Genomic DNA, 10,730 nt, shown 5'->3' with positions numbered 1-10,730 from the left:
CCCCTTGTCCTCCACTGCGGCAGGTCTCTCCTCAGCTCACTGGCCTCCCAGAAGCAACACCACCCCCGAGGAAGCCCTCCCTGACCTCCCACCTTGACCCCTATACCCTGGACCCTGCCCCACTCCCATGGTACCTGGAGGACAGTCAGGAAGTGATCCCTTTATTCCCCACCCTGGGTGGACCCTGTATTCCCAGACGGAAGGGGCTGAGCCCCCAAAAAGGACAGGGAGCCCCTGGGGCCTAGGGCATCTTACGTGTGCCTCTTTCAGCGAGCATGATTGTGACGGGGCCGCCTCCTGTCACACTGGCTTGCTGGCCTGACAGAAGGCAGCTCCGGGGCTCCTGGGCCTGATCAGGGGCTGGCCAGGGGCCAGGCCTCCTTCCCTTGCCCCGGGCAATGGGTCCTAGCCCCTCCCCACTAGGATATGACCCATGAGGCCACTGGGCAAGAACTGCAAATTCCCATTTGAAGTTGGTAGGTCCCAAGGTTCCTGAAGCCACAGGCAGGGCCTTTACTAGTTGAGAACACCCAACTAGTGGGGGTTCGACTACCAGATTGCTCAGGGTGGGTGACTGTGGATAGGGACTTCACCTCTCCTAGCCTACTTATCTGTAAAATGGGGAGAAGAGGCAAGGATGTGGGCAGGCTCCCACTCGGCATGGCGCATTGGAGGCCCTAGGAAGCGCTATTGTCACCCACCTTGGAGACACCCTAGGCCACCCAATCTGGCCTTTGGAGATCTCATCCACATGGGACCTCGATACCCTGGGGTGAGCAGCCAGAGCCCTGCTTTGGGGGCCCTGTTGTCACCCTGGGCAAAGCCTATGCCTCCAAGCACATGAGTGTCCTAACGGTGATATGCATCAGGCACCCCTCCAGGGGGACAGAAGGGCCCACTGAGGTCTTGACAGAACTCCAGGGAGGTGGGTGGGCACGTTTCCAGGACATGCTTGGAATCGCCAACCGGTAACCCACTTTCCTTTTGAGAGAGGGATGGCAGAAGTGGGGAGCACACTCTGCCTGGCTCCCTCAGCCCAGCCCGGCCTCCTGTGCCTCGTCTCCAGGCTGAGTCTCATCAAGGTCACCGAGCAGCTCCACGCTGCTGGATCCAGCTGTCAAGCCCCAGGCTGCATCTGACTTGTCTCATCAGTAGCGCCTGGCAGGTTGATCCCCTTCTCACTCAGCCTCCTGGCCTTCCTCCCGCCTGGCTGACTCCTCTGCTGGTTGCTTCCTCTCTCTCCTGACTTCCAGAAGTCGGGTGCCTGGGGCTCAGTTCTGGGGCATCTGCCATTTTCTTTCTATGCTCAGTCCCTTGGAGACCTCATCCAGTCCCCCAGCTTCTGCTGGCAACCCTCAAATTTATATCCCAAGCTGGGACCTCTCCACTAAGCTAAACCTGTACATCCGGCCAATTACTCAACAAACGGGCATCCCAAATTTCACACGTTCAAAGTGGGATTCCTGATGCTCACCGCCTTTCCCCCAGACCTGCTCCTCTCGCAGTCCTCCCGGGGCAATAAATGGCAAACCATGCTCCCAGGTGCTCAGTCCCAAACCTCGTGTCACCCTTGACTCCTCCTTTCTCCCCTACCTCGTGTCCAGTGCATCACGAATCCTTTGGCTCTATCATCCAAACATACCCAGAACCTAACCTCCTCTCAGCACCTCCACTGCTGCCACCCTGCTCTTCGTCTCTTACCCAGGTGACTCAACTACCCTCCTACCAGGCTCCCTGCTTCTGCCCCTGATACCCACTCCCTCTTCTCCATTATGAGCCCCATCCCATGCCATCCCATGCCTTCCTATCCCATCTCACGCCTTCCTATCCCATCTCATGCCTTCCTATCCCATCCCATGCCATGCCACCCTATTGCATTCATGCCATCCAACCCAATGCCATCCAATCCTATCCCCTGCCATGCCATCCCATGCCATCCCTCTCCTGCTCAAAGTCCTCCCAGGGCTCCCATGTCACAAATAGAAAAAGGCAAAGTCCTTATTGTGGTCTGCAAGACCCGCACAAACTGGACCCCATCCCACTCCTGACACCTCTCCCACCTACAATGCTCCCTCCTGCCTTAATTTTCTCTCTCTTATTACCGCGTCGGCGGAACATCCAGCGTGTTTATCTTGTCTGCTCTTTGCCTTCCCGGCTGGAATGTCGGCTCTGGGAGGACAGGGATTCTGTCTGTCTTGTTCCTTGTTGTGTCTCTAGCACCTAGAACAGTGCTCAGCCCTGTTCAGTACCTAATTGTTGAATAGATGAATGAGTGTGTCCAGTGCTGGCAGGCCCCCACTCTTGTAGCAGGAGCTGCCTTGGCTCCCAGCAGTGTCCCAAGGCACACCAAGGGCATCTGCTCCCGGGCTGGTTGCAGCCTCAGGCCCTCAGTTTCCTCATCTGTAAACTGGGGCTGTGGTGAGGCACAGACAAGCTCCTGTGTGGTTTTACGTCTCCTCAGGGTCCCAGGGAGGAGGGGCCGGGTTTCTGGAGAGGGCCATCCTCTGAGCAGTCAAGCTACCTCCAGCCCTGGAGGCGACAGAGAGGGAGCTGGCCATGGCTGAATGAGCAGGGATTGGCTCCTAAGGAGACAGGGTTCATGAAGAGGACCCCTGAGTCCTGAACATACTTGAGCCTGCCCCACAAACACCTGCATGGGCTGGGTGGATACCCGAGTCAGAGGGAGAGAGTGGAGGAGAGCACAGCCTGGTCAGCAGGCCCAGGGTGCCTCCCTCTCTGCTCGACCTGGGCATGTCCATTCCTTGGGTGTGGAGCAGGAGAGGAGCAGGCCGAGGTCCTTGAGTCAGGACAAGAGACCCTGTACACACAGCCCCAGGTGGGGCTGTGAGAATCAGGGGCATTCTTCTCTCGGTCTGTTTGTTCATCCATCCATAGCAGAACAGGCAGCTCAGGGAATCCTGGTCGAATGAGCTCCCAGCTCAATCCCCAACCTTCCCCATCAAGGGCTCTGAATCGGGCCCCAATTTTTCCCAGCACCAGAGCAGTGTGAAGAAGAGCACTGGACTGGGAGGTGAGTCCAAACCTGGTTCCCAACCCCAAGTCCACCACTTGCAGCAGTGTCACTTAACTCCAACCTCACTTCTACATCTGTAAAATGGGTATAAAAATTCCCATCTTTCAAGGCGGGCATAAGAGTCAAATGAGAGAAAGGGGAACACGTTTTCATAATGTCGTACGAGGTGTTTTTCTGAATAGATATTGGATGTGGCCATGTCTTGCACAGCCCCTGCTCCGTGGCTCATGTTCCTCTAGGCTGGCCTGTTCCCCCCATGTCATGCTTGCTGCGGCCAGCAGGTGCTGTCTAAACATGTTTTAGGTGGCGTCTGTTCCAGCCCAAAGTTGCCTTCCTGAAGGCCCCGCCCCTCCGCCTGGGACAGGGCCTAGGGACAAGGGGAAAATTACATGATCTTCTGGAGCCTCTACCTGGAGGCTTTGGAGATAGATAACAAGTTCCGTAGCTGGTAACACGCAAGAAAGATGATGGGGTGGGATCTAAAGTTCTCAAGACCTTTAAAGCGAACTCATGACACTTTGCAGACATTTCTGACCAGGCTCCCCAGGGCAGGAGGGTGGGGTAAGATGGTGGGCGCCCAGAACAGTGAATGGGGAGGGGGACCTTTGGGGCATCAACTGGGGAGGGCAGTGCAGACCCTGACTCAGCCCACACCTGGCTCCTCCCTCCTCTCCTGTCCCCTGCCGGTCTGAGCTGAGTCTCCCCTTGCCCGTCTCCTGCCCAGTCCAGTCTCCTGCAGGATGTAGCCCTTCAGAGCTCCCTATGCAGGGGCCACTTAGACCACCACTGAGTGTCCTGGGCTGGGGCCAGGTCCTCTGGGTTCTGTTCCTGAGTCTGCCACCCTTGGCCAACTCACCCCTCACCCCAGCTCAGCCTTCAAGGTCTAGAGGCCAAGAGGCAGTGGACCTGGAACAGCAAGCATGGACTGAAACGTGGGGGAGCTGTCAGGGCAGAGCTGGGCTGCACAGGAAATTCTTACAGGGTCTGGCCCGGAGAAGCAGCGTGATGGTGGAGCTAACCTCCTCTACTTGCACCACCGTCACCACCAGGGCCCTCTTTTGAGGAGAGAGGAGCCAGCAGCCTCTGCCCGACCTGAAGGGGATGGGATACGGGGAGGAGGCGAAGTAGGAAGACAGCTGAAGGATGCTGGGCTTAGCTGAGGCAGCCCAGGAAGAGCCGGGTCTCTCCCTGCACCTGTCTGGCACCAGGTGTAGCTGGCTCCAGGCATGGTCAGCCTCTTGACCCCCTGGTCCATCCGTGATGGGTGGGCTTCCTCTTCCTGGGGACACAGCTCCGGGAGAGGGTGTGGGCCAGGGCAAAGCTCTAACCAGTACCCTGGCCAAATCTCTTGCCCCAGCCCCTTCTCCCAGCAGACAGTCAAGCAGGGGTACTCTAGGCCAAGGTCTCAGGGCCAGAACAGGACCATCTCCTGGAAGATAGCATTCTAGGGCCAAGTGGCTGTGTTCCGGGGCAACTCTCGGTGTGAGTACAGGGGATGGCCAAGAGCCAGACCCCAGGCATGGCCCAGAAACTCCCCGTTTGGGGGCAGAGGAAGAGAAGGTAGAGACCCTGGGGTCTGCCCTACTGAGCCCCCAACTTTCTCCATCTTCAGCGGTCTGAGGATGGGTGGGCAATGGATGTACAAGCAGTTCCCACTGGCTGGGGAGGAGAAGACCACTCATCCCTCCCCTGTCATTCATCCCTCCAGCTCGTGTCTCCTGGGACACAGGGCATGGAACAGACCCCTCCCAGGAGGGTCTCTGAGGCACCTGGTGTGGACATAGGTACAGGTCTGCGTTAGCCAGTTCCTGAGGAGTCAGTGTTCATGCCCTGTGACAGAAGGAGGAAAATCCCACTACTGTCCTCACTGTCCCCTGAGCCCTCTGCCTACCCAGAAGTCGCCATATGGGGACAGGACACAGGGACTTATTCTCAGGTGAGGAAGCTGAGGCCAGAGAGCCAGAGGCTGCGAGTGCCTGTTGGGATCCCAGTCCAGGGAGCAGCTGGCTTTTCTGCAGGCTTGGTCAGCCCACCCCAGCACTGGCACCTCGGCTCACTGGCTGCTCAGCCCCCCACCCCCAGGGCCCTGCTGCCAAACTCTATAGTAACTATACACTCTGAACCTATTTTTCCTCTGGGCTGGCTCTACCTGTCCAGTCTACCCACATTCCCTCCTGCTTTTGAAGACTAAATCACCCACATGCATGGCACCAGGACGCTGCACACAGTAGGGTCTCAGTTTGAGCCACAGGCCAGAACTTGGGGTCTCAATGGGGGTCAGCCTGTGCAGCCCCGACACTTGCAAGGCTCCTGCGCTCAAGGCAGGACCATAGTCATCTCCATTTCACAGATGAGAAAACTGAGGCTAAGTGTCTTGCTGAAGCCCCACAATGAGGTAAAGACAGGAGGATTCCAGCGGTGAAGGGGACCCTCACCTCCCTCAGGCACAAAAATTCGGGGTGCCTGGGAAGGTGGGAACAAGAAGCCCTGTGTGAAGGGCGACACCGTAGGTGCCCCGGGCACCTCCTCACCCACGGTCCCACTGTCGCAGACCCTTAGGAGCGCACGGAGAGAGGGGTGGCCCTCGTTCCTGCCGCCCCAGGCTCCCGCTCGCCTCGGGCCCCGCTCACCGATGATGATGGTGCAGGCGCTCACCAGCCCGATCTCCTTCTTGAGCGCCACCCGCTCCGAGGCGCCGGGGCCGGGGCCAGGGCCGGAGGAGGGCGAAGGCGCAGGGCCGGGGTTCCCGCGCCTGCTCGGCTGCTGCGTATGGCCGGCCATGTCACTGTCCCGCCACGTCCCCGCTCCCTGCGCTGACCCGTCTGTCCGACCGGCCGCCGCTCCGTCGGTGCGTCCGTCTGTCGGTGCGCGCGCCGCCCTGGCAGCCCGGACAGCGCCCACCGGCGGGCGCATGCGCTGGCGCGGGGCCCGGGCCCTGGGCCGGGGTGGCGGGGGCCAGGGAGGGGCGGAAGGAGGGCCAGCCGGCAGCCCCCTCCCCCCTCCTGCCTTAAAGGGGACTCCCCCCGCGGCCCTGCCCGCCGATCCGGGCCTGGGAAGGAAGAAGAGGACTTGAGGCAGATCTAGTTAGAACTTCCTAGTTGAGCGAAGGAAGGGGCCCTCCCGCTGCCTGAGTCACATCCACTCGTGGGGTGGGGGTGGGGGAGCAGAGCTCAAAGGCAGGACTGTCCCTGCCCTCAAGGAGACTGAGGAGCTGGCAAAAATAATAGCTGTCTGTGCTTTGGGACCCACTGTGTGCCAGCGCGTCCACAGCCCTTAGATCCTGCAACAGCCCCCGAGTGCGCGTGTGCGGGGAGAGGGGTGTAGGTTGGGTCCCTTCTACAGGTGGAAGCTGCGGCCCAGAGACGGGTAAGGAAGATCACCGAGCAAGTGGCAGGGCCAAGACACAAACCCTTCCTGCTGTCTCCTTGGCTCCCAAGGCGGTGACGGTGGGATGTGAGCTATAGTTCAAGCAGGCGTGGGCGCTGCGTCCAGGAGCTCCTCTGAGGGGTCGGGAGACCCTAAGCACCTACCATCCAAAGTCTGGGGAGACAAGGTCGTGGTGAAGAGGGGCCCCAAGGACCCATGGCCTTGCGGGAGTCCTGGAAGGAGTTCTTTGCACCCGGCGGGGCTCCGGACTGCGTCCGGCAGAGGCCTGGCCACAGGTCAAAGTCGAGGCTCAGTGGACTAGAACTCGGGTCTTTGGCAAAGACCCCGCGCAGTCCAGCCCGGCTCCAGGAGAGGAGGCCACCTCAACCTCCCGGGAGGTACCGAGAAGGGGGCTATGACCCCTGAGGTCTCAGGAGGAGGTCAGGCGTGCAGGGCCCGAGCGAGGCTGCCTCCTCCCGGAAGCCGTCCGGACGGTGCAGCCCCGGCCCGCCGAGCAGACACAAGGGGGGCCGCGTCGGGGGCCACCGGGGCGGCGGGCGGGGCGAGCCTGGCACGGTGCGGCCGGCGGCAGAACAGTCTTTGTCCTTTCCTGGCGGCCGCCGCGCCGCGCAGTCCCCTGCATGCGGATGAGGCCACGCCGGGCGCCCCGTCTTTGTCCCCACCCGCAGCCTCGGGGCGCGCAGGGGCCCCCGCTGGGTCCGACGGCGCGGGGCGGACCGGGGGCGGGCCGGGGGTGGGGTCCGGCTCCGGGCTGCGGGCGGAGCATCGAGGTGCCAGCGTGGCGGTGCAGGGGGCTTGGCGGACGAGGAGCGGCGGGGGCGGGATGACCCTGGGTGGACGTGCGGCGGGGACGCGGAGGGGGAGGCCCCCGGCGAAGGCGAAGCTTCCTCCCTCGCGCTCCGTCGGAGTCCAGAGTGCGGCATTCTTGGCGGCCTCCGCCTCGGGCCCCAGAGACCGCTCGGCGGCTGGCTCCCTTAAAGGCGCCTCGCGCAGGCGGTGGGGCCTGGGGAGGCAGCTTGCGCTCCGAAGACCCCTGATTGTCGTGAGTGGTTGGGGGCTGGGCTCTCGACCTGCTGGTTTGACTCCCTCCTCCCTCCGTTTGCGTTCGCCACGCTGGAGTCTGCTGGGAGAGGGTCTAGCCACGGCTAGTGAGCTCAGGGTTTGGCGGGATCCTCCGAGGCCAGGAGCCTCTCTGGCACCTGCGATGTAGCGTGTGTGTCTCGGGAGAAATGCTGACTCTGGGCACAGCACAGGATGGAGTATTGCTATCCAGGCCCACAGCTCAGGAGGTCATTTCAGTGGAACTGAACTAGAACCTGCAAACCCAAAATGGGAGCAAAAGGTTGGTAAGATTGGTTTACCATCCCAGAGTCAGTACCATTCCCCACATTAACAGAGAAAAACAAGGAAAACCATAGGCTCTTCCCAGTAGCTTCAGAAAACTGTCATCCATGATTGAAACAAACAAAATTAGCAAATTAGAAACAGAATAGAATTTCCCCAGTCTGATAAAGGTGCCTGCCCAAACCCAAACCCTCCAAGAATCAAAAAACGACAAGCAAAACCCTCTAGCCAACGTCATGCCCGGTGGTGAAGTGTTGAATGCTTTTCCACTGAGGCTGGAAATGAGAAGGGATGTTAGCTCTGGTGAGTTCTATTCAACTCTGTGCTGGAGGTCCTCGCCAGTGCAATAAGGCAAGAAAAAGAAGTGAAAAGGCACGCCCTTTAATGACCAAAACCCAAAACACTGACAACACCAAATGCTGTCGAGGATTGGAGCAAGAGGAACTGTCATTCAATGCTGGAGGGAATGCAAAGTGGTACTGCCACTGTGGAAGAGAGTTTGGCAGTTTCTTACAAAACTACAATACTCTTACCATCCAATCCAGCAATCATGCTCCTTGGTATTTACCCAAAGGATCTGAAAACTTATATCCACACAAAAACCTGTAGGTGACTGTTTATAGCATCTTTATTCATAATTGCGAAAACTTGCATGCAACCAGGATGTCCTTCAGTAGGTGATGGATAAATTGTGGTCCATCCAGACAATGCAATCACATTCAGTGCTAAAAGACATGAGCTGTGAGGCCATGAAAAGACATGGAGAAAACTTAAATGCATGTTACTAAGTGAAAGAAGCCACTCGGACAAGAAGTAAAAAGGTATGAAGATAGGAAAGGAAGACATAAAATTCCCATTTACATATGACATGATTGGGTGGAAAACCCAGGAAAAAAACGATAAGTAAATTTAATGTTAATTAGCTTATTTAGGAAAGCCACTGGCTACAAGTTCAATATACAAAAACTTATTGTATTTCTGTATACTAGCAACGATTGGGAAATGAAATTTATGATAGCACAAAAATAAAACATCTAAAAAAATCAATCTAGTGAATTAATTTCTACACAGAAAACTATGAAACATTCCTGAGAGAAATTGTAAAAGATATAAATTAATTGAGGGATATGCTCTGTCCATGGATCGGAATTTAAGATGTTGGTTTTCTCCAAATTGATCTATAGGATTGATCTGTAGGTCCAATACTCTTATGATCAAAATCTCAAAGGGTTTTGCTGTGGTTGGCTTGGATGTTTTGGGGGTGTTTGTGAAACTTGACAAGCTGATTCTAAAATATATACTTAGAAGAACAGAGTTGGAGGAGTTACGCTAGGTTAGGAAGACAGTGTGGTATTGGTGCAAAAATCAACAAGTCAATCAATGGGACAAAACAGAAAATGCAGAAACAGACCCATCCCCCTGTGGCCTCGTGATTTGTCACTACAGAGTCAACATTGCAAAGCCGTGGAGAAAGGACAGACTTTTCAATAAATGGTGCGGGATCAATTAAGTATCCGTATTGGAAAGAAGAAAAGACTCTTCATCTCTACCTTCCACCACACCCTAAAACCGATTCCACAGGTGTGCGTGTGAAATAAGGTAAATGTGCGTGGGAAAGGGCAAACAGCAATGCTGCCAGAAGAGGACTTAGGGGAGAGAATAGATTCATTTCCTGAAATAGGAAACGAAAAGTACTAACAGTTAAAAAGTAACAAATTGGACTCCATTAAAATGAGAAACTTCTGTTAATCAAAAGGCATGATTAAGAGAGGGAAAAGTAAGCCACACGGGAGAGAAGTTATTTCAATACATATATCTGATAACGGATTTGTATCTAAAAAACATGAAAACTACTACAAATCAATAGGGAAAAGATTTTAATAGGTGCTTCAAAAAGAGGATGTTCAAATGACTGATAAACTCCTGAACAGGTGTTCAACCCCGTTAGTCATCAGGGAAATGCGAATTAAAACCAGAATGAGATACCACTGCACATTCATGAGAACACTTAAAATTAGACACCCGTGTTGGCAAGAACGTGGAGCAACCCGGGACTGTCATTCCCTGCTGGAGGGAGTGCACATTGGTGTCATTTGGCAGTATCTCTAAATCCCTATGGCCTAGCAAGCTCATTCTGCATCAGACACCTGTTGGGTACCACCTCAGATCCTCTAGCCTCAGCTTGCTGTGGAGGCCTTTGCACCTCCCATCACCCCCAGGGCTTCTCTGCTAGCCCTGAGGTATGAGATGCTGAGGGCCCAACGTGGCGCTCACGAACTTGTAGCCAAAAATGCAGGGGAGTTAACACACTTCCACCTATTCTTTGCCAATGGCAGATGGGAGCCAGTGGATAAATTCTTCCTCGTTCCTCCACCCAGACGGACTGTCACGAATCGCAATCGTTACAAAGCCTCTCGCAGGAGGAGCCCACGGGCCCAGCAGTCAGATGCTTTTGGTGCCAAGTGATGGCCAGCTCAGAAGCTCAGGCTCATATTGGCTCTCTTGCCTTCCCTGCCCCATTCCCTTTGCCCTCACTTTTTATCCCCTGGGATTGCACACCCCAATTAAGAAGTCCTACTTAAGGGGCCGGCCCGGTGGCATAGCGGTTAAGTGTGCACATTCCGCTTCTCAGCGGCCCAGGGTTCGCTGGTTCAGATTCTGGGTGCAGACATGGCATCGCTTGGCACGCCATGCTGTGGTAGGCGTTCCACATATAAAGTAGAGGAAGGTGGGCATGGATGTTAACTCAGGGCCAGGCTTCCTCAGCAAAAAGAGGAGGACTGGCATTAGTTAGCTCAGGGCTAATCTTCCTTGGGGGAAAAAAAAAAAAAGAAGTCCTACTTAAGCTTTAGCCTCAGACTCTGTCTGGGGAGCCCAGGCTAAGATGCACTCCCAGGTAAATACCCAACAGAAGTAAATATATAAATGCACTGGAAGACGTCTATAATAGTATTCCTAGCAGTGC

At 56.0% G+C, this 10,730-nt stretch overlaps 1 protein-coding gene across 1 annotated transcript in view; it reads right to left on the bottom strand.

The window, feature by feature from the left end:
* SLC7A10 (solute carrier family 7 member 10) overlaps nt 1–7,057 on the bottom strand; it is a 20,260-nt gene extending 13,203 nt beyond the window's left edge. The window contains exons 1-2 of the mRNA XM_046683675.1: nt 6,565–7,057; nt 5,665–6,083 (exon numbers count right to left, since the gene is read on the bottom strand). Of these exons, the coding sequence (XP_046539631.1) occupies nt 5,665–5,947 (283 nt within the window). The 5' untranslated portion in view covers nt 5,948–6,083; nt 6,565–7,057. The remainder of the gene's footprint in view (nt 1–5,664; nt 6,084–6,564) is intronic.
* Between the last annotated feature and the right edge of the window lie 3,673 nt (nt 7,058–10,730).

The sequence above is a fragment of the Equus quagga genome, chromosome 13 (assembly GCF_021613505.1).
Source record: "Equus quagga isolate Etosha38 chromosome 13, UCLA_HA_Equagga_1.0, whole genome shotgun sequence".
NCBI lineage: Eukaryota > Metazoa > Chordata > Mammalia > Perissodactyla > Equidae > Equus > Equus quagga.
Note: the sequence above shows the minus strand (reverse complement) of the source record. Positions and strands in the feature narration are given on the sequence as shown.